Genomic DNA, 23,346 nt, shown 5'->3' with positions numbered 1-23,346 from the left:
AGGAAAGTGATAAAAAAAGCCTTGGAGGGGATTGAATTTAAAAGTGACAATAACTTTGGAGCACCTGAGCAAATACAGTGCTCTGCCCATGATCTACAGGCACCTGATTTTAAATCTCACCTAATTTTCCCCTCCCCCCCCACAAAAGACAGATGAGTGCCTCCAGAAGGCAGTTCATCTTGCCTAAGTTAAGCTGATATTTCAGGATCATTTTAATTTGACATAAGTTTAAGTACCTGCCAATATCTGGGTCCCATTTTCCCCATCTATGGCCCACTGCACCCAACCCTGCTCTTTGGTCCAGTGTTAACAGCTCTGTGTCTACACAGTAAGCTGGGTCATGGGCCTGATAGAGCCAGAAACCAGTGACTTTTTATTTTGACCAGGAATTGGGGAGAGGCAAGTTCTGTTGCAGTTCTGTTGCACTGAAGTGACTGCTGAACCATACCCTCGGAATGGTCATTTAAATGTGGCTCACCCTCCATGGACTAACAACAAAGCCTCGACAATTATCTAGGAGTAGACAGTCAAATTTAAGAAGGCTGAAGGCAGAATGAATATAATCTGTTCAGGCTAAGTTCAATATCATTATCTGAGTGATCATTTGGGGAACAACCTGAGACTATAGGAGTGGCGATACTGAGCCGTTTACTAATACTCGTTGACAGGTTTAGACTTCATCCAGTCTAACTCTGAACTCAAGGAAACCTTTGCTTCCCCTGTCTCCTACTGAAGGGAGCCCCAGAGCCTTGTTGTCAGTCCTGTAAAGGAGCCACACACCACCACTGGACAGAGGACTACAGCAGTAGCATCATGCAGATATCCACCTTGATGAATTCAAGACCAAACATGCAGACAACCTGGCCTTTCAGGCTAGGACTGTTCTGAATGTGCTATCTCCTGGTTTCATGTATTATTGCGTAGTTATTGGCTCAGTTTCATATATTCAAGCAGTTCTGTAGAATTCAGAGGTTCTCTGGGAGAATGTTAGTCTGAGACACTTTAATTGTGTGAGTTAAGATGAAGACCAGACCTATTCTTCCCACATTGAAGCATTTCTCTTTTTCATGTACAAAACATTCACTTATATGTTCTGTATATAAAATCAGGGCTGATTTTGTACTGCGGGAAGTACTGAAAAAAGGCAGCAGAGATAAAGGGGAGAGAGCTGGTACATGGTCCCTGATGGCTCCAGCACAAAATCAGCAGACTATAAAGTACATGGGACAGGTTGTCACCTCAGCAGTTCAGCGCGCATCCCTGTATTGCTATGATAAACAACTTGTGAGCAAAAATAGATATATAATCTGTATGGGGAGAAAAATGACAAAGAACATTGGGGTTTCAAATATGTAAATGCCAATGCCAAAGTCACCTGCCCAGCCCTATTTTCATTTCCTGGGCAATGAGTCCTTTGCTTGTCCTGAAATGATCTCAGTTTGGGACCATTTATTTTTGGTCTTGGCCATGACTGGCTGGCCACAGAGAATGCTGCAGTCCCTCCACCAGCCAAGGCAAACCTCTTGTGAAGCCTAAGGGGAGCAGGAAGGGGGTTGTCCCAGAGCTACAATACCTACCCTGGGATGCTCCTGGAATGGCCCAGCTATTCCTTGCCCCTTTTTATGGGCTATGTAGGGATAGACTCTAGACCATCAGGTTTATACCTGTAAGCAAAAATGACTGTTAAGATGCCAAGCTTGGCAGAGGGGCTTGCTTTGTCACTGTTTCTAGCTCAGTACCTTTTTTACAAACCAGCAGTGGCCCAATTAAACCAGATGCAATATCTCTTGGTGTGTCAATGTGAGAATGGTAAATCCAAGTCAAGCAGTTTGAGTCTGCCAAAGTTGGGGAATAATCTTTCCTTACTGGCCATGTGTACGTGTAATTTCCACCAGGAACAACAAAGTCGTCCTCTTTGCTTTTACCACCGGTTCCATCAGGGTAAAGTGCTCCTAATATATTAAAAGGAAAAAAGGAAACTTTTAGGTCCCCCTTTAACTGTTTTCCTTAAATAGATGTGTAATTTAATCTATTTTATCACAGATTTATAAAATAATAACAACACACACAAACAGAAACACTGAGAACTTGTGAAAAAGTCAGAAGTTCTGGCAATACCATTAGAAAAATGATGAGAATTCAAATTTATTATTTATCAGTAGACAAAACTTTTTTTCTGATTTGGTTCTTTACTCCCATCAGTCATCTACACCTTTTGTCAGCTAACACTGTATCTTCTCACAGTGTCTAAGGTTAAACGACGATCTGAGAGGACCACCAAGGGATCTTCCCCAAGGCTGGACACACAGAAAACTGATGAGAGTAATGAATGTAAGCAAATCCATACAGTCCTCTAACCAAAATAGACATGCATAGGTTTGAGAATCTGAAAATGAAAACATGCCTGTTGTAGCCCTACTCCGAGGAAAACATTCACGTACAAGAACTCCATCTATTCAAACAGGCTAAAAGTAGAAGGAATGACGAAAGGTGGTTTGGTGACTTATAATTCAAGAAAAAAGACCCACCTAACCTGTTCTGTACTGGGTTTATCCCAGGCATTGAGGGTTTGTGGCAAAAAGTTTTAAGGGACGAGGCTGTTCCTGGTTTTAGTCATCAGCTGCAATTACTGGTGTGTTTATGAGAGGGTGATCTAAAGTCCTCTGATGTCAATGGGCAGAACAATAAACACTTGGACAGACTTTTAGCTGTGATATTAGCTACTCCAGGGGAAAAGGAGAGAAAAAGGCAAACCAGCTTTTACCTTCAGAGTCCTTGTCATAGAAGACTCCATGCGGATGCACAGAGTATGGGCGGGAGCCAAAGTTTTTTAGATGGATGATAAAAACATCCTCTTCTTCTGCCTTCAGGACTGGCCCAAGGAACCCCAGCCATGCTGCTTTGGGGATCTCCTGGGAGTAAGTGTCATCTGTGAATTGCCTAAAAATAGCCTTTTTGTACACACGTCCTATCCGGTTGGCTCCTCTTGTCGCATACACACTTGCAAACCTAGTGTAGGAAGGGAAAATAATTTAAAGACCAAAAAACTCCTTTAAGAGCTGATCAAATAACTGGTGCTTGCAGTGCACATAAGTAGTTCTCTGGGGTGTATAACATTGCTGGTGGAATAGAAGCGGAGGCATAAACCTGGACAGTGTTAGCAGGGTCCAAACCCCTTTCTGTGCAGTAACGGTCATCTTACTTGCAGGTCTGGTCTTCAGAATGGTTACTACAAGTCCTTACTTGAGGACCAGCCACTCAAGCCTTTCAATACAGTTTTAGCAGATTCTCCCTCTTTTGAAGGTTTGAAACCTCACATCTGAAAGCATGACTGTTCAGAAGGAGAAGAAACCCAAATGAGATCAATCCTAATCAAGTAGTTTGACACCCCAGAGGAGTGGCAAGAAATATTTTGCATTAAATACATCATCTCTACATTCCAGAGTCTGTTTATAGCAACTCCAAGTGATGTAGAACCCACCATAAGGTCAGTGGTTGACATATTATGGCTACTAAATACCAGCTCCCTTCAAATCCTGAATTGCATTTGTAGTCTAATATCATCTAGCTCCACACTTCACCCTCTGGTTCCCACCAAGCCCTCTCTCGGATCAAAGAAACCACATACCATCAGGAACTTCTTTTCTATGCAGGCACTTGCATAAGTTTCAATTAATTGACTAAATTGCTTTCTACCCTTCCTCAGCACAAACCAAGTACACTGACATTCTTCATGCCACAAATCTTTCCTGAAGCTCTTTTCTGAGTTTCTTCCATTATTTCTCTGTACCTTTTGAAGTCTGAACACAAGAACTTCACACAATAGGCCAATATTCCAACTAAAGGCAGAGGTGCTCCCAGTAAATATTTCTTACACAGATGGAAATTAGTTTTTCCCTTTTATCTATAATAACACCTTACTGGAAAGCCGTGCTCATCCCTTCTGTTACGTTAGAAAATCTTCTCTCCACGTAACAGCTGACAAGTATGATACACGTTCTTCGTCCCTAAATATTGCACACAAAGAACGTGGAAATGAACCCCTTTGATACACAGCCAGCCATGGACTGTATGACAAATTTCACCATAGTTGACTGCTCTGTGAGTTTCTAAATCCTCTGAAGGCTGTTTGGCCTTTCATGCTTCCAAATAAGCTTATAAAAAAACCTGAGCTAAATTTTCCTGAAGTATCACTGTCAGAAATATAGCAATTTTGTTCTGACTGGCCAATTCACCTGCTTGAACCCATTTTATTTAGGTGCTTTTGTGCAGCGCCAGCAACCTAGGTGTTGGATGTCACATGAGTTGAAAGGTGTGATTTACTGTAATTTGTTCCCCATAAGATCCACTACTCCCTCTTTTCAAGCCATCTCTGTGTGACACCACAACTCACAGCATTCCCCATCTGTGGTCACTACACCTCTGTGATCACTGTTGAAAATAGTCCCTGTAGTGATCCAGATAGAAAAGCCTCAGAAAAGAATGTTTTTTCATTGAAAAATGTGCTTTGTAGCAAAACAAGACCCATTTTGGCACAAATGAAAACACTGCCAATGATACTGCTGTGGCAGAATAAGTTGGCTAGAATGGAGGGCAAGGAACAGAAGTTTCTCAGTCTGCTTCTTCACAGAATAATGTATGTCAGATAAATATACCTGAAAAGTGTGGTTAAAGAATGTTACCAAGAAATCTGGATTTTCAGTGAAGTAGCAGGTTTGTGGTAACTGTCTGCACGCATACCAAGGCCTGGCAAGTCACACCATGCTCACCGAGAGAAGATACCTTCCAATGCCTAGGGGAAAGAGCTGCTACAAGAGTACTACCACAGAGTAGTAGGTGGAGTCAGTGGTAGTGCAGTGTAAATGCACATGCTTCCTTACCTCATGGCAATGTATTCACGTGGCTATGCCTTAATTCAAATTAGAAGTTAATTTTTAAAATGTTTTAAAAGAAATTTTCTCTAGAAAAAAAAAGAATACTTTTTTTCCCAGAAAGTACTGATTTTCAGGAGATATTTTTCAGCAGAATTTTTCCCATTTCATCAGCCACCAAGTACTGTAAATGAGGTGCTGCAGTGGCACCTTTCCCCATGCAGTGGCATGCTTTCCCCATGATGACAATGCCCTTATGCCCTTGGCTTTCTGGCCAGACAACATTGCATACTCTCCCACAACTTCACACCCCTGGGATACAACCTCTCCTGCAGGAGAGATGTACCCCAAAAAAATGCACTTCTTGATCAAGCTTTGTCAAATGCTTGACATGAGCCTAGCGCCTTTAAAGGCATTGATTTGGGATTCCAAACTCCAGTTGGGTTTTGAGGTTCAAGAAATCACCCTGGAAAAAAAATGTAGTTGTAGGCACCACAGAATCACAGAATCCCAAGGGTTGGAAGGGACCTCAAGAGATCATCTAGTCCAACCCCCCTGCAAGATCAGGGTAACCCAGAGTACATCACACAGGAACTTGTCCAGGCGGACCTTGAATATCTCCAACGTAGGAGGCTCCACAACACCCCTGGGCAACCTGTTCCAGTGCTCTGGGGACTTTCTCATTGCCTAAAGCCATGCCGTAGCGTCTTTGTTGTCTAGATCTGTGCCTGTCTCCTACTTAAAGCCAGCTAGGAGCCAGGAAAAGAAGTCTTTTGAGTGCCAGGTTTCTGAAAGGAAGCCTGTTCAAACCCTCCACCCACTCAGAGCTGCAGCATCCACTGTCCGAGCAATGGGTATCAGCTGCAGTCAGTCTCAATGTAAGTGATGCTCTTCTGTGCAGGGCATCAAGCAATGCAAGAGTCGTGGAACCAGAAATGGGTCACAGCATGAAAGGAGCAACCTGGCCTCTTGGCCCTGGTTAATTATAGGGTTTGTTTCATCATTGTTTGAAAGAATTCAACCAATGAACTCTGAGAGAGAAATCATACATGCCACTGATGCCTTTTCTGTTGTATTACAGACCTGGTATCTTTCATAAATTCCATTCCTTCTAGATCCACACTCTCCAAAGGACAGAAGAGCTTCCTACTCAAAATGCCCTTCTGTTTGGTAGTTTCTTGGGGTGCAGACACTTCAGTCTCACTCCTCTTTCTGTCTAGGAGGGGTGGACCCCAGTTCTATCTATATGGACATGTATTTTCGGCACGTCCTTTTGGTTGCCATCAGTACCCAATAACAGAGCAGACTGGTTGTTGTGAGTCCTACTCTGGGTGTCCAGACTGCCCAGTTTCATCCAGGAGGACTTTTGGGTGCCCACTGTAGCCTTGCAAGTAGCTGGTAATTCTTTGTCTCTTTACAAATGTTGTTGTGCTGCACATTGCAGTGCTTAAAGTCCTTTGCAGAAAGACTCCCCATATTGGAGCTAATGGTATCAGCCCTAGAATCATAAAATAGTTTGGGTTGGAAGGGACCTTCTAAGCTCATGCCTTGCAATGAGGAAGGACATCTTCAGACAGATCAGGTTGCCCAGAACCATGTCCAGCCTGGCCTTGAATGTCTCCAGGGATGGAACATCCACCACCTCTCTGGGCAACCTATTCCACTGTTTTATCACCCTCATTGCAAAGAATTTCTTCCTCACATCCAACCTGAGTCTCCCCTCTTTCAGTTTAAAACCATGACCCCTTGTCCTGTCACAACAGACCCTGATAAAAAGTCTCTCCCTATTTTCCTTATAGGCCCCTTTGAGAACTGAAAGACTGCAATAAGGTCTCCCCAGATTCTTCTTCAGGCTGAACAACACCAACTGTCTCACCTTTCCTTGTAACAGAGGTGCTCCTGCCCCGTGGTCATCTCTGTGACTCTCCTCTGGACCCTGTCCAACAGGTCCATGTCTTTTCTCTGTTGAGGACTCGAGCTGGACACAACACTCCAGATGGGGTCTCACCAGAGCACAGTTGAAAGGCTGCATGAGTAAGAGTGAATTCTCCTCTGCACTCCCAGATGCCTGAATCATGAGCATGGGGCCACACTGTGGGGATGTTATGTCTCCCCAGCATCACAGTACAACCAGAGATGTGTTCAAGGGAGCTGGCACGGGCTCAGTGCTACGGTCCCTGTTGCTCCATCAGTGAATCACAGAGCTATTCTCCCCATCCTTCTGTCTTTAAGAGCTTCTCATTGCTCCATAAAGTTTCTGATGCCAGTGCTATTCATATCTGTGCATCATCCAAACCCTGGAGATGGATCCCTTAGACCATCTCCACAATCCCCTGGAGATTTTCTCGGCTTCAGGATAGTGTCCTACTGACCTTTCCTCTCCTGTCTTTGACAACAGCTCTCAAGCACCATTCCCTGTCTTCTTTTGATGATGTCTGCTTCACTGGGAAACACTTCACATGCTCAGTCACTGAGTTCAACATCCCCTTCAGCTGCACCCCTTGTTTCATTCTTTCCCACTAATGATTTCCCAGTATGTTACTGCAGTAGTGGTTTCTCAAAGTGCTGTAAAGGTTAAACACATCCAGTTCTCTGAGTCTGCCTTTGTCTCTTTCTTCCAGTGGTCACAATGCACCTATCCTACTGGTCACCCCTTGCCAAAACATCTTTTATCTGTCATTTCTCTCTTGTCTTGTACAAGAAGACAAGCCTTCCCTCTGCTTCTCCATGCTCCCCTGCTCCCTTCAAACTGCTTCATCCTCCTGGTGGCTTTGTGATATTTCTGCCTGAACCTCTTCCATCTTTTTGGTCTTGTGCAGTTGTAAGAGCTGCTTTCATAAATCTTGACTATCTCCCTCCAACTCAGTTGTCAGCCTGCACTTCATGTACAGAAAGTTGCAATGGTCAGCCAGTTGTACTTCTCATAGGAAAAGGGAATACTCCATCATCTGGAGGTGGACCCATGCAACCTTCCTAAGTTCAGTCCATCTCCTCCAGTCAAGCCAGTATTGAGGTTGCATATAGAGTTATGCAGGCTGTGAATCAGGGCATAAAAAATCTTGTTCAGACTAAGAAAGCCATGCAAATCCTGCCTTTTATTTGTGCACCTGATCTCATTTTTCCAGTTGACCACTCTCATCAGTTCTTAAACTCCAAGGAAAGCTGGCAATACACGAGTGGGACAAAGGTTTATTAATAGGGAATTAACTTTAATTCCTTAAAATAAGTATGAACATAAATAATAAATAATTACAGACATAAATAATAAATAATTACAGACATTCATGTCCCTGCAACGATGAGCGTACAACCCTTCCAAATAAGAGAAAGAATAAAACAAGAGTGTCATGCAGATTCTACTTCACATCAAGACTGGACATGCAGATAATCTGCCATCTCGGGGTAGGACCATGAGCTAAGAGTAATTTCTACATGTATTTCTTTTATCACACAAGAGAAGTATTTTGCCAACATTTTAAGCATGTTTATGCTACTTTTGATCTTAAACACAGCTGCAACCTAACAGAGGTTACTTTTGCAAGAGGTGCTTACATGAGTACTGTGTAGTAACTACCTGTGTAGTTGTAGTAACTGCTGTAGTAGCATGCAGTAAGGAATGGAGAGCTACATGTTATGCATGGCCGAACTCCTCAGTAGACTGGAGCGAGATCTCTCACTAGTATCATTTTGAAGCCTGCTGAATTTGTTTGCCTCTGTATCACCATGAAAAGTACTTCAAATAGCTACCAGATGTGGAGTCCCAAATTTTCTCCTGCAGTTAACGTGCCCAATAGTCACTGTACACTCCTGGGTGCAAACTCTCTTTTATTACCATTGTTCCACTAACGTGCCATAGATTTTACACAGACAGCCATATAAAGAACTATCTTTATGGGTTTGTTCCCTAGTGGCAAAACCTTCCTTACTCTCTGTCTGCTTCACAGAGAATCATAATTTGGTTTGGAAAGGACCTTAAGGTCATCTAGTTCCAAAGCCCCTGCCATGGGCAGGCACATCTCCCACCCAACCATGCTTTATGGCTGAGTTTATATCAGGGTTTTATCCTGAAATCTCCCCATTTTTCCAGTGGTTGGAGTAAGCCAGGACAGTGCCCATGGCTCCAGGATGCCCCAGTCACTTTAACCCTGGGTCATGTAACCTGTTCAGGTAACCTGTTCACCAAAAGATGACTCCTGTGATGGACAATGTCCATGCTAGAGGAATGGCCAGTGGAGGGGAACCGGTGGTGTCAACTCATATTTGTAGATGTTGCCCTGACCACAGATCATCAAACAACAAAGTTGTCTGTCCTTGAAAAAAAGAGACACGATATCCTCAAAGGGTGTTTTAGGCCTTTTCTGACCAACATGAACCATGGAGGATGCCAATCAAACCCATAAAACCATAGACAAAGCTCTGAGGTCTCACCAGTTAAGTGTGGCTATAATGGTTTCTCTCCCAGAATAAACTTCTGCTTCCCCTGAAGTCAATAACAAAACTCAGGCTTCATTAGAGCAGGGATTTTACCTTGAATTTCCTTTTGATGTTGACCCTTCCCACAGTGCTCATCTCTGCTGATGCAATTGGGTCGTTTGGCTGCATGATGACTTGGCCATTAGTTTAGCACCTGTGATGACAGTTTTACTGTCATTTATCTGGGCGGGATCTCCTCGTAGGCAAATTGCATAAAGTGTGTTTGATGCTGTGATAACAAAAATCACCCGTTACTGTTGGTGGGTGCAAGACTTGGCCTGGATAAATGCAGCATCGGTGGCCTAAAGAAAAGGGATGAGCTGTTATATCAAGTAAAAATCTACCACCAGCAGAGTAAGATTTAAATATCTGTCATATAAGCTAGTACCAAATTGATTAAAGGGATTATCAGTCAAACTCTAATCCTGAGGGCTGAGCCACAGCAGGGAGGGAAAAACTGCCATATGTCAAACCACAACACCCAAGTGTATTTTTCTCTTGAAAGGCCATTGCCTATGTGGCCATTAAAGGGAGCAGGTAATGTCCGAGCTCACCCTCCTACTGCAGTAATATTCATGTCCCAGACTACCAAATCTCACTGGGATCTGCAGCAGGTCCAGCAGCATTGACAGCACCTTGCACCCTGTGTGTTCAGTCCACCATGCTTTAATGATGGCAGCTCTTTCACCAGTTCTATCAGGTGGGAGGGCATGCTGAGCACCTTCCCAGTTCACCCCGACTCAGTGGCCATAATTTAGATCTGTGATTTCCAAAGTCCTGTGTGCTTCAGAAAATGTTGGCTTAATTTTTGAAGGAAGAACTAAGACTGAAATGCTCTGGTTTCATTCATAACACTCCAAATTACAAGCAGTAGTGGAACAGCTTGAGGCTTCCAGTAGACAAGACAATTGGCAGAGGTGAACAGACTCATTACTCTCTTTACATAAGAGACACTGATGCCCAGCAAGATACTAACTCTGTGCAAGCAATAGGCTGGCCCTTGAGCACAGCAGCAACACCAGGCCTAATAAAAATTAGCATCCAAGCAGAATACTTGTGCTAACAAAGGGCTGCATTAATCAGCTCTGATGAGAGGAAGCCTTTTCAGCTCACACCCAGGGAGGTGCTGATGCAGCTCTAGGGCTCCTGGCTCTGGAGGCAGCTCACTCAGCACCAGCACAGCGGGAACAGGGGAGTGTGTAGCTGTGCCTGGTACCAAAATCAGCTCACCTGATTTCCAACCCCCTACCTCAGTTACTGAAATCTCCTTTCTGCTAACAGCAAACAAGCTGAGGAAGATACTATTGACTTTGGCACAGCAACATTGAAAATCACCTCTTAAACCTCACTATCTGATCCAGGTAACGTAACACTTTCCATTACACACTTGATAATTCAGCATTTTTATTAAGTAGTGAAGAATAAGTGGTTTTGATTATATCTCTGTGGACTAGCTGGAATCAAAGGGAGCATTCCTTTATGTGTATGAACAGACTCTTTTAAAGATAAACAGTTTGTCTGCAACCTCTTTATCTTCACTTCCCTATCAATAAAACTGGGATAGTGCCCCATCAGATGGGTGCTGTGAGGATGCATCACAAGGTGAGAAGTGCTAAGTTCAGCGAATATGAGCGTGGCTCCTTGCAGAACATAGCTGGCTCGCAATGCATTTCTGTCCATACCCAGGTACAGGATTCTACCCTAGGATCCTTCAATTTATTTATGGAACTACGTTTTATATAATATCCATAGGAACCAATTAATTTGCTGAAAAGTAACCCATTAGTATAATGCTTAAAATTTATTTTAGAGGTTATCCTAAAGAGCTAAATAGTCAAAACAGCTATTACCAGTCCACTATTTAGTCCACATGTTTATTCAGACACATTATTATACCAGAATATAGCGCTTTATTCTGGCTCAGCTCGATACACTTTGGAAATGGACTACACTAGTTAAAAGAATCACTTTATTGTTCAGCACTTAAGGAGCTCATCGCAAACAGCTCCCCAGCTTTGGGTATAGAGTCTACATTAAAATCCTCTGTGGGTAAACCCTTTGGAATTAACATTCTGTAATTACTACATTACAATGATGACTGAAGACATAAACTATCTTCCCTCCCTGTCATGCCATGCAAAGGGCACTACATTTATGTCACAGACTTTAAAGTAAATGTGCCACTTGATGTTCAGGGGGCACAGAGGGCAAACAAGCTTTAAAGTACAATTTACAGAACAGATTCCAATTTCTCTATGGTATTGGGGTGAGTTTACTGCTCTTCCCTTAAAGCTGAGTTATGTCTAGTGAGAGGTCTTCCCTCTCACTAGTTCAGTGAGAAACTTCCCTAAACTTCCCTCTCTGTTTAGGGAACAGCAAAATTAGTCCTCTGCTAAAAAGAGAAGGGAAGCGATAAATTCAGGTGTTTAACACAACTGAAGAACAACCTTTCCAGCTTGTTTTCATAGGCTGGGAACCATTATTAGACTGAATTGTACCTATAAATGTAGCACTTATTGACTTGGATGCTATCTGGGACATCTACTTGTTAAAACCATAAGCATAAATGTGTTGAAAAATAAAACTCTTTCTTGCCTCCCACTTGTGGCAAAATAATCTCCCTTATGAAGTCCAACTGGGAAGGATTCTGTAATTACTGTTAACTAGGGAAAAGTCTGGCATTGCCTGGGATTTCCTGAAAATGAGAAAGGACATTCCCACTTCTAACTCGCGGTTCAAAGCATTCAGCTCCCAGTGTGGCTCCAGACCTGGTATGGACACCAGGATCCCCACACTTGCTCACAGCTCCCACCCCAACCTGAAGCCTAGGCACAGAGGAAGGACCCCCAAACTATCTCTTGCATGTCAAAGTTTCAATGAATTAAAAATACTCCCATGCACATTTAAAGCCCGTGCTGTGGAACAGCACCAAGGGTCTGTGTCGTCCCCATTCAATGTCCAGGCCACCTCTCCTGGTGTGTGAGGGACACGTTGCCAACCCCAGCAGTGAAAGCACAAGAACAGACGCCTGTTTTCCACTGGCCAAGGCATAATTTATCACTGTGATTACCTATAGACTCCAGTTTCAGCACAGCTGATTGCTGTGACTTCGGTATGACCATTTACCCTTGTACGTTTAAGCACCTAGTTAAACAGATTCCCTAAATGGAGGTCTCCATACGTATATGGACATCTACTTGTATCTCACTCACAGGTACCATACTTATCTGAATTTTACAATGTTAATACCAAGTCCCACAGCTTGTATCATCTTGCAGGGAGAAAACCTAAAATGTTTTGCCACTTGAACAGACTTCTATGCCTTATTGCAAAGAGCTGTGCTTGATTACGGCAAAGTTGCAATTTGCCAGTGGACAGCAAGTCCCAAAAACCACTGCATCTCCATAAAGCACGCAGAGCCCACTATCTAACACTTTTTTGACAAATATCCGTTCCTTAACACCACTTTCAAATACAGGATCACCTTGTTTAATCTACCATGATGGAAGAGAAGTCAACCAGTCTACCCTGGCCTGGAAGCTGACATCTCACCTATGACAAAATCATCTGAAGAAAACCAAGGGAAACACCATATTTAGACCTTTACAGCAACATGAACCACATTGATCAATTCTCTTTGGAGCTGTCAATGCATCTTCAATTTATCAGAGCCCCAGTGACTTACTTGTCCTGTAAGAGGCTTTCTCCAGTGATCAGATTTTTCCCGGATGGTGCATAGTCCCAGTACTCTTCAACAATCCCAAGGTAATAAGTTCTGGTCTTTGCTTCTACCACTGCAAACAGGCAGAGGAACCCCAGAGCACGAAGGCAGCCACCACGCTGGGCGGGAGGCATTTGTAGTTGTGATTGCAAGGCTGGCAGCGGGCAGGCAGCAGCAGGATGCACCAGAGAGCTCACCCCTCCCTCCCGGCTCTCAACAAGTTATAAATAAGGAATGGACAGAGCAAAGCTCCTCCTTTTCAGGAGCTTAGGACTGGGATAGGTAGAGAGCCCAGCTATGCAGAGCAGGGCTAGGGAGGAGGTTGCTGTCATGGCAGGACCTCTGCCAATCCTTCGGTGAATACATAAATTGCTCACTCATCTGTCAGGCTAGAGCCAGTTGGTGTTTTTTGGAAGTTTGGTTGCTTTTTTGTCATTCTTTCCTCAGACCAGGTGATGTGGCACACTATGGCAGGGGGTGGGTTTGGTTTGGGGATTTTTTGTGTGTGTTTTTGCCATTCATATCAGATCCTTTTTTTTTTAATTTTTATGTAACTTTCACTATGTCTGATATTTCTAAAGCTAGCATCTTGCTGCCTTCACTGGGCTTTTTTCAATGACATAACATTAGCTTATAATCGAGCATTATCAGAGAGAAAGAATTTGCCAGTACCTCTCCAAGGAAGATTTTTCTGACCCATTTATTAACATCATAAGTGATCTGAACATATTCAGTTTTCAAATGCCCAAAATGAGGCCCCTTTTTACAAACATCTCTGGAAATTAGAGCCCTTGTAAAGTCTTCCCATTTGGACACTTAAGAACTGAGGCACACAAAGATCACCCTTTTATTAACCTTGGTAATTAGTGTCCCTACGTAGCTCTCTAGAAAATCAGTCCCTCCCTTTATGGCTTAACTGCCTCAAAGGCGACATCTCTATTACTATTTTGGCAAAGCTAAGTGTATACCTGTAAGAGTATGACCTGATAGGGTATTCTAAACCACTTAGGAAACATCCCCAAAGAAATCACCCAGATGGCAAGGCACTTTGCAAAATCATACTGCACTCTTACTGATTTTTAACTGACTGAAGACATAAGAAGTTGCAGTTCTGGAATATAGCATTGCTCTTGAGACTCGTTGCGAGCTTCGACAGTTGTGAAATTCCCCTTTCAGCTCCAGAAGAGTCTGACCTCTTCCTGTTGAAACTAATAGTTACTCATGGCTAGGGATGTAAGAGGCTTCACAAATGAATTTGGTAGCCATGGTTTTAATGTCGTCAGTGAAGACCTCAGTGATGTGAATGTGGTTTTATGTAGCAGTTGCATGAGGTTCAACCTCCAACAAATGATGGCAACAACTGTATGTACAATCAGGTGTGCTGAATGCCTCTTTCCATCACTGTGTGCGGGTGTTTCTGAAGTCACACAGCAAGTAACTCAGAAAGCAGGTGAGGTTCACAGGAGCCCAACTTCTAGTTACCTGGACTATGGTAGATCTCATCTAAATTAAGGGACAAGGCACACAGACGCAAAGAAGCTTTTGGTTTCTTTAGGCTATGCTTTGCATGTCTTTAGCTATGAGGACTGAAAGCTCAGTACACATGGGTAAGGATACAGTCAGACAGTTGCAAACAGCTTAACATAGCTGCAAAGCAAGAGTCCCTCAGCTGTAAGCTTCTATCTGTACATACCATTGTTCATTATCTCAAGCCAGATAATTGATGAACATTAAGAAGGAGAAGTGATAGGACAATACAGATGTACAGAGATCCTGATCCTAAGAATCAGCACCGCAGACTTCCCGATAATCTTGAAGACCTTGCTTATCTCTTCGTATTTCTGCTGCAAACCACATACTGCCCAGCATCTCAGCCTCTCATGTCTATTTATACTTTCTTCCAAAATACTGATATTTCAGTACCATCTTTCTTTTCCATTGCTTTGTCTTGCCATTTGGTTACTCAAACGATGCCAATACTAAAAATACTGTGATTCTAAAGGGCATAATTAGAAAGCAAAAGGAAAGACTATGACTACAGGACAGGCAGAGGCTCTGCCAGCCACTGGCACAGCTATTGAACATGAAACTGTGGTGGAACCAATGGACCAGCTGGTGGGCTATGAAGCTGTGGAAAGGCCAAGGTGACACTTGGAGGTTAACAGGACCTCACTATGATCTTTGCACAGGGCCTGGGACCCTGCAGTCTCCTGCAGCCTTCTGTCCTGAGCCCAGGTGAGCTACAGACTCTATCACCTGTCAATCAAACACCCGAGTTTACAGAACTTGGTGCCTGTTATGCAAATATTCATTGTCATAAAGTAGTAAGGATTTTGCATTTGAATAGGAAATATGCTTACTTAGAGGGTAAAATGCACTTTGAATGAAATTGTATAGAGTTCAGTTACTTAAATCAGCCATTTGCATACCACTATTTATATTTAAAGTCCAGGTACAGGGCCCGTTTCATTCAGACAGTTTTTCTTTGACCTTCTGCCTGTTTGCTTTTTTGTAACTAAAGAATTCTGCTATATGTTAAATATAAATAGATATATATGTGGACTCATACAACTTAAGTGCATCAAGCTGACGGGGAATAGGAAGGAGGAGTGTCCAGTTCTGAGCTGACACCTGACTACAATATAGTCACTTAAACAATAATAGTGTTATGTCCCAGTTTTTCTATTGCTTCTTTTGTGCCCAGGATTGGATCCTGGTTGCTTTCCTGCTGGAATAACAATTCCAGATTCAAATATGAAGTTAATTTCTTTGTCTATGACTGTAAAAATTATCTGTGTAACAGGAATAATGTGTGGGCATTAGCGCCCTAGCACCCTATATCAGCAACGTGTTGTAAGTCTGGTAAACGCCTTAGCTTGGCTTCAGCATTTACTAGATCTGGCAACTTATATACCCTTTGCACCCACACATTAACACTTAATTACCTTGTCACATCATTAAACCTAGGCACATTTACATTCCCGAGAGGTGCTGTGGGCATGACTCAGAAAAAGATGAAAGAACAGCTATTTTGCCCTTGCATCAGGAAAATTTCTGGGAAGCTCCCGTCCAGCAGTGAGGTAATGGGATTAAGTCTGTCACTTTGTTCAGGATCCTGTCAGAAAAAAGGTTACATACTGGCTCCTCTGAGGCTTCTGTCCCTCTGAAGGCTAAAATTAGTACATGGTTGGGTTTTGAAGTTGTGTAATGAGGAGCAACGTTCATAGGTCTGAAGGGTGAACATCTTGAGTACCAGTTTGTGAATGAGCCCTGAAACATCACCAGTGGAGCTTTCTTTTTAAGCACATCAGAAATTGTGGCAATACTTATCTTAAATTACTCCACTAAACCCTGGCTTGGGCCAACTAATGTTAGTCAGTTAACTAGAATACCTGAGTTAACCTTGTGTTGATCATAAGGTCAGTTAAAAGAGACGTTGGATGTGCTGATCTTCTGCAGTTCCTTGAAATTAGGTCGCATGAGTTCACAGATAAGCACTTTATTCAGGCTGCCTACTACTGAAACCCAGCTGGTGTTCTCCATTGAGCAGGCCATGAGTTGATGTTCGAGACTGACTACACTGTTCCCTCTGCTTCTTCTTGATAGCAGCAGTGTTCCCATTCATAGACACTCCTTCCTGGTCTCTGCTATGTTGGTTTGTGTGTTCACTGCAATCCAGGTTGGGCAATTAGTTTGTCTGTTTCCAGCATAAGGTTACCCTTAGCAGGTATTGCCACCAGTATGGAGCTCTGTCTGTAGTGACCAACCTAAGGTGACAAAAAGTGTGGTAAACCTGGAACTGAGTTACACCCTCATAAGTTTCACACCAGTCTTTTAACCAAGCCATGCTCTTCATTCATCAGTTTCCCCACATTCTTCAGCCACAAACACATATTAAAGACAAAAGCCTCATAGTCCATCTGTGGAAAACAATTTCTATTACACTTTCTAATAATTTTCTGAGTTGCAGCAGTAGTGAGCAGAAAGTAAACCTCCTGTTACAGTCTTGGACAGTCACACAAAGTGTACCTGAACTACTTAGGTCTTTTGAGTTCACACTGGTAGGTTGGAAATCTCAAAAAACTGGTGTTCTCCAAGGCATCCACCACTTCTATTTGCAATTCTGGATAGGACTTTGTTGAGAAAGGCTTCCTCGGCACACACAGCACTTCCCAGGAGCAGTCCAAGTCTGAGCACTGAAACTGTTGGAGATGGAAAGACAAAAAAGCTGCTGAATTCCAAGAATAACAAGGATCTGCAGTCGGTGAGGATACTGAAGGGCAACTATAGCCCATATTAAAGGTTGCCCAGTATGGAACTGACTCACATCTGCCCAGAAGTCTTTGTGGCAGGATGGAGACCAAACCCAGCCTTCCAGATTCCCACGTCAGAGCCCAGATGGCTCCCCACCACTGCCTTCCAGCCATTTGGGCTCAATACATGCGCCCAGCTCAGGGTCACAATTGGGCATTTACCACAGTGGTTGTCTGGAGATCATTAGAGGAGAATAATTTTCTCTGCACATCTCTGTGCAGTCACTCTCCTTGCAGAACAGCTACTTTGATTCATGACCCGTTGTGGACAAGCCTTAAGTCAAGGTGGGAAATGGAAAAGAGAGGTCCTGCTATAACAGAAGCAGCCCACAGATCCTTTCTTTTCCTTCACTGGTTTGAGCCAAAATCCTGTATGCCACACCAACACAAAGGACAATACTGTAGCTGAATTCGGACTTCAGAGAAACTAATTATATATTGGAAAATAAAGACACTTAAATTCAAAGATTGTAAATAATGAGAAGGAAGGCATTTAACAGCATACTGAAAGGAGCTGCAAGTTTGAAGAGATTATACTAAATTGCCGAATAGGCTGGGCAAGTGAAATGTGTTCTGCCACAAAAGCCATTAAAGCAAAGCTAAAAAAAGGGAAGTTTTGATCCTAATTAAGAGAAGCTTCTTGCGTGTGGTAACTCATGTAATATGTGCACTGTTAAAACAAGGCTAATACCTCAACAGAACTTCAAGGTACATTATTTGTGGGTTTCAGTGTTGCTGCCCATTGTAGTACCTAACAAACATGAAAGAGCTTAACATTACATCATCTCTATGGGGCAGAATGTGTTCATTAACCCTATTATGCAAATAAGGAAAGAGGAAGGTTAGGTAATGTCCAAATGCTCTCACAGTAAGGCAGCCCTGGTCTCCTGGCTCCTCATCCAGCACTGGAAGCAAGGTGACAGCCCTCCTACCCCACCACCTCCCTTCTGAGCATGAAGGTGGTGGAGACCAGGGTCTCATTGGACTTTCACTTTGTGGGAGGGATGCTGTGACCTTGTTGCATGGCAAAACCCTTTTACATCCTCTTTTGATGCCTTCTAGCTGGAAGGCCAGTGTTAAGGTCCACCTCAGCTCTACTCTGAGCGGCTCCACTGCCTGCCCAGCCTCCTCCAGCCATCCTATGGACGTAATGGGATCCTCTTCCCTCGTGTTTTGTGGCACTGACCTACTTACTCTAGAGGAAATGTGGCCTTTTTGCTTTCCTCCTATGAGATCATTGCCCCATTTTCTCTACGGGTCAACAGGGGAGTTGTGCTAAGAAATCTCAGCAGTGGAAAACTAATCAGGACTGTATAAAGAAGGGAAGGTATAGAGCATTGCAGGAAGATAAGAAAGAAGTGATGTGATTGCATCTCCACAAGTGGCTTTCAGAGCGCTGCAAAGTCACCTCTGCCAGGCAGGCCATCCCCAAGAGAGTTATAAACTTGCAAATTCCCAGCAGGCATGTGGCACTTTGCTTGGGGTCTGCTGATTAAATGGGTGCTCTTTGCAGCGCAGGAGATAACAGAAGTTACCTGCTGCCCAGACCACTTCTGTCCAGTTTCTCTGCCTGAAAAGCAGAAAGTGGGGAAAATGTCATGACCTTGTGGAGCCTGGATGATTGCCTACAGTGAAATGGTGTGATTTATAGGATCTGCAGATGACTGCCAACACTTCCAGTGTCTTTCATCTGCGTCTATGAAGCTTTGCAATAAAGAGCAGCCCTACAGCTCTTAAGTGACTCTGTTGCTTCCTAGTTGAGAAAGCTTATGTTATAGCCAGGGTGCCATTCCTGGAATGGAAACGTTTCAGGTCTGGTATTAAGAAGGAAAATAATTTCTACAGTTAGAAATTCCATAGCCTATGGAATAAACTCTCTCCCTTCTACCAACCCATCTATCGTTTTAAGAGCTTGCTGTGGTCTTCCAAAACAGAATTTGACTTTGTTTTATCATTCTGGGTTAGTAGTGAGTCATTTAGTCTCTAGCCCAGCTTTTGTCCAGTCTCTCCTTTCCCCTCCTAGGTACCATCCTGGGAGGTACAAGCATCTTTGGCTTAACAGGGACATGCAGGAGACAAGATAACTGTAAGACCCCAGGGATGGGTCAGGGCTCTTAGCAACTTTCTTTACAAGTAATGGCTTGTGAACACTGTGGCAGGGATCCAGCTTGGTAAAGCCACACCATCATAACAACACTCAGACACAGATTCCCCCTCAAAAGGGTTATGAAGTGAAAGGCAACGCAAATGTGGCTGCACCACTCTTGGGTCTGAGCTGGAGTGTTCCTGCACTGGAGCCCACTTACATTTCTGAACCCAGGACAGTCATCCTGACTTTGCCTCATCACAGTGATGCCAACACGGGATCAGCAGAACTCCCCAGGCCAGGTTAGTAGTTTGAAATGAATCACAGTGCCTGAAATGCTTCCTCCAACTCTTGCAGGATTTGGGGCAGATCACACAGGCCCACAGTCTGCATGTTTTGGAATTAAAAAGTGGACATCACCTGGGCACCTCGGGAAACAGCCTGAGCCTCAGAAGTGCTGAGCAATCTCCATTGGAAGAAACATGATTTCAGCTGACTAACTGTAAGCACTCAGTTAGCCTTGCTTCGCCTCATGTGTGCTCATCTGCAAAGTGGGCATCATTATATCTGACTCCCTCTCCAGGTATTTGGAAGCTCATTTAGCTAATGCTTGTCAAGCACTTCCACGTCTTCAGATGAAAGGAGCCGCAGATAGGCAAAGCATTGCTATTACTGAATTATTTCTATTGTGCAAGTAGACATGAAAGCAGCAAGGGCGATGATTACTCCCTTCCTTTACAAGTGGCAAGACACAGTGAAATACACAGACAGGGACCCACCCTGCCCTGCAGTGATCCTAATCTTTCCAGCCAGATAAACCAGACAAAGAGTGAGGAAAGGAGCACAAACCCAGAGAAAAGCCAAGCATGCAGTCACTTCCCACACACAGGTTTGGGTTTATTTTTGCATCAGCTGCTTTTTAAAAGCGCCCTGGTAGACAAAACCCACAATATCACTGTTCTGGGGTGTTTAAAAATCACAAGGCAGGCTCTCAAAAAGAGAAGCAGTTTTTTACCAAAGATAGTAAATATTGATTCTCCTTATTTATCCCGATTTTTGAACAGATCAAGATTTTTCTCTACGACCACAAGGACTGAAAATATTTCACTCATTGATAAAAAGTCAAAATTCTCAAAGAACAAGTTGAAGTGTTTGGGTACATGAGGCAAATCCCCAGCAGTAACAGGTTGCTGTCAATCAGCTGCTCAACAGGAAGATGAGCATGGGCTTGGTGGCAGCTCATCCCTCTTCGCTCCCAGGCACCCAGTGAGCAACTCACAATTAGTTCTCATTCTCTCCAGGGTGCCAGGGGCTGGGTGCACACCGCAGGAGTTTACATGCAGCGATGAGATGCTCCGCAGTAATTTGTTCCTTTATCTAGTGCATGGCTAGACAGGCGGATGGATAGAGGAGTAAGAAAACCAAGTGGCTCCCAGCCAGATGCTGAAGCGTCTCATGTGTGGCTGCAGAAGGGTTGGTGCTGGCTCAGTGGAAGGGGTGGGAAGCATAACCATGGCCAGCAGTGTAACAGGACTAGGGTGCTCCAGGGTGAGATGTGCCAACCTGAGCACATCTTCACCACAACTCACATCTTCAGAGCGTGAAGCTTCACAGAGGCTGATCCAGGGCCAGGGAGTGCCAGGATAGCAAACAGTCAGGCATCTGCATCCCTCACCTCCTCCAGGGACAGATTCAGCCCATCAGTGGAAGGAAGTTGTAGCTGGGTCTGCAATGTCCTGGGTGAATCCAGCAACCACTGACACCTCCTCTGACTGATGTATGAAACCTTGACTTGCTTGTTTGCTTTTTCCCAAGGAAAAGCATGCAGTTCCTTTAATATCATCTAGTGAGCATCAACTGTATTTTTGTGGGTGAGCTTACCGTGGGATGAGGGTGCCTGATGCAAGCTGTCACCAGACACAAGTCTTTCATCCTTGCTCCCTCTAATGGCCACAGACATGGTGTTTCATTGCTTCTGTGTGCTGTCGACAGGGCACAAGACAGGCACAATGCCCCAGCGTTGCACAGGATGAGATGTGCCTACCAGAGGAGGCCCTCCAGGTTGTTATTTATTTGAAGTGTGTGGGCTCATCTCACCTCGCTCTTTTATAATCCTGTCTCCACCCAGTATCTTCCCTCCTAACACTTCCCTGGGTTCTTGTTTTCCTTTCCAGCCTCTGGAGACCTGTTGTCATTGTAGGTAATGCACGTCCTGCCATGCCCTTAGTTCAGTTTATGCCCACACCCTGACATAAAGAATGGATTACACCACCGAGGAATGGCAGCAGTGTGTGCTGGACTGTTTGTTGTCTTTTTAAGTATAGTTTCTTGATGTCTTCCTCGTACTAGATGTGGAGGAGCTGTGGACTCAAGCCAGCTCTGCTACAGGAACCCTGCCGCAAATGTGATGACAGTGCTCAATGCAAAGGTCTGAACCCATCAGTGCTGTGTTGCTGTCCTTTCTAATGGACCACAGTTCACAGTGCCACACAACTTCTGGAGGTCATCTGGTCCAATGACCCTTCTCTAGCAAGGCCACTTGCCCAGAACCATTCCCTTTACAGCTTTTGAGTGTTTGCAAGAATGGACATGCTATATCTCCAATGATGGAGACAGGCAGTTCACACCTTTTCAGAAAGGACCTTCTGGTATCTTATTTTAGGCAACAAACAAAGATTCCTGCAGTCCACCCTCCTCAACATCCTCTCACACTCAAAAAAAGCCTTGACGGTGCCTCCCAGTGGACATAAGATCAGAAAAGTATGAGCAGTTTGAAGACGGAGATTGCTTCATTTCTGGGAAAATTTGGTTGTGTGCTTGTCAGTGAAATTGCATGGACAATCCTTTTCAGAAACCCAGGCAGTGCTAAAACATTTCCAAAGGCACTTCCCACACTGGGAAATATTGTCCTAATTGCCTTGGGTCCTTCTGCTACATAACACATGGAGATTTAAAATCTATTCTGTCCCATAGTGGGCCCAAACTAACAACTTCGGGGTCAGCCAGGGGATGGATTGTCCTTTCTTCAACCAGCCATCATTAGCTGGTAATAAACCTTAGGACCTGAGGACTGGATGTATTTTCAAAGGCTTATTCAGTTTTTCCCATGTATCAGTTTCTCTGATACAGGCAAAGTAAGGAGGAAGTACTTTTAGTAGCAAGCAATAATCCTGACTAAAAACCTTGCCTCATGTACATGTTTGGAACACAACAGCTACGCACATACAACCAGTATTGATGTTCCTTTTGTTCTTCTTCTGGCACAAATCCATCCAGGGCTGGTTAATGAAAGGACAGCGTGCTCTGCAATAACAAAGCACAGTGATTGCTTCTAACCTCTTAGCTCTTGCCCTCCTCTCTCATTCTAGTGGGAGCTGCTGCTCCATGTGCCTCAGCCTTGCATAGTTTTCAGTCTCTCACAGGGTATCTGACGCAGCCACACATCCCCCAGTCTGACCAAAACCACCACCCTGGACCACAGAAACCTTCCCTTCTGGCAGTGTCAAACAGCTCTAAAAAATGCAATGAACCATTTTTTATGAAATCTCTGGTTTTCAGTATATTTCCAGCATTCGTTCTTCATTACTCTCTTCCTGGCTTCCTGAGAGACCCAGGGCAGTTCAGGGCAGGTTAGGACAGGATAATAAGGAGCACCAGAAGAAATAACAGTTCTCCCTTTTGGTCAGGTAAGCAGGGACATTTTCCACTGGGTATTGTTGTTAGCTCCTAATTCACCTGCACCCCGAGCACATACTTGGACAAACCCCAGTGACAAAACACAGGGATGGGAAATGCCTTTCAGCCAAAACCAGACAGAAGTGTTGCACGAAACCAGCAAAATGAAACACAAACCTCTAATTATTTTAATATTGGATAGTGACA

At 43.9% G+C, this 23,346-nt stretch overlaps 1 protein-coding gene across 1 annotated transcript in view; it reads right to left on the bottom strand.

The window, feature by feature from the left end:
- HEPHL1 (hephaestin like 1) overlaps nt 1-13,199 on the bottom strand; it is a 33,982-nt gene extending 20,783 nt beyond the window's left edge. Inside the window, exons 1-3 of the mRNA XM_061343826.1 lie at nt 13,030-13,199; nt 2,765-3,009; nt 1,740-1,952 (exon numbers count right to left, since the gene is read on the bottom strand). Coding sequence (XP_061199810.1) covers nt 1,740-1,952; nt 2,765-3,009; nt 13,030-13,199 — 628 coding nt within the window. The remainder of the gene's footprint in view (nt 1-1,739; nt 1,953-2,764; nt 3,010-13,029) is intronic.
- Between the last annotated feature and the right edge of the window lie 10,147 nt (nt 13,200-23,346).

Source organism: Neopsephotus bourkii, unplaced genomic scaffold (genome assembly GCF_033783945.1).
Source record: "Neopsephotus bourkii isolate Nb327-2 ecotype Australia unplaced genomic scaffold, CSIRO-AGI_Nbou_v1 NB_1825, whole genome shotgun sequence".
Lineage (NCBI taxonomy): Eukaryota > Metazoa > Chordata > Aves > Psittaciformes > Psittacidae > Neopsephotus > Neopsephotus bourkii.
The sequence above is the reverse complement of the archived record's forward strand: the minus strand, read 5'-3'. Positions and strand labels throughout refer to the sequence as shown.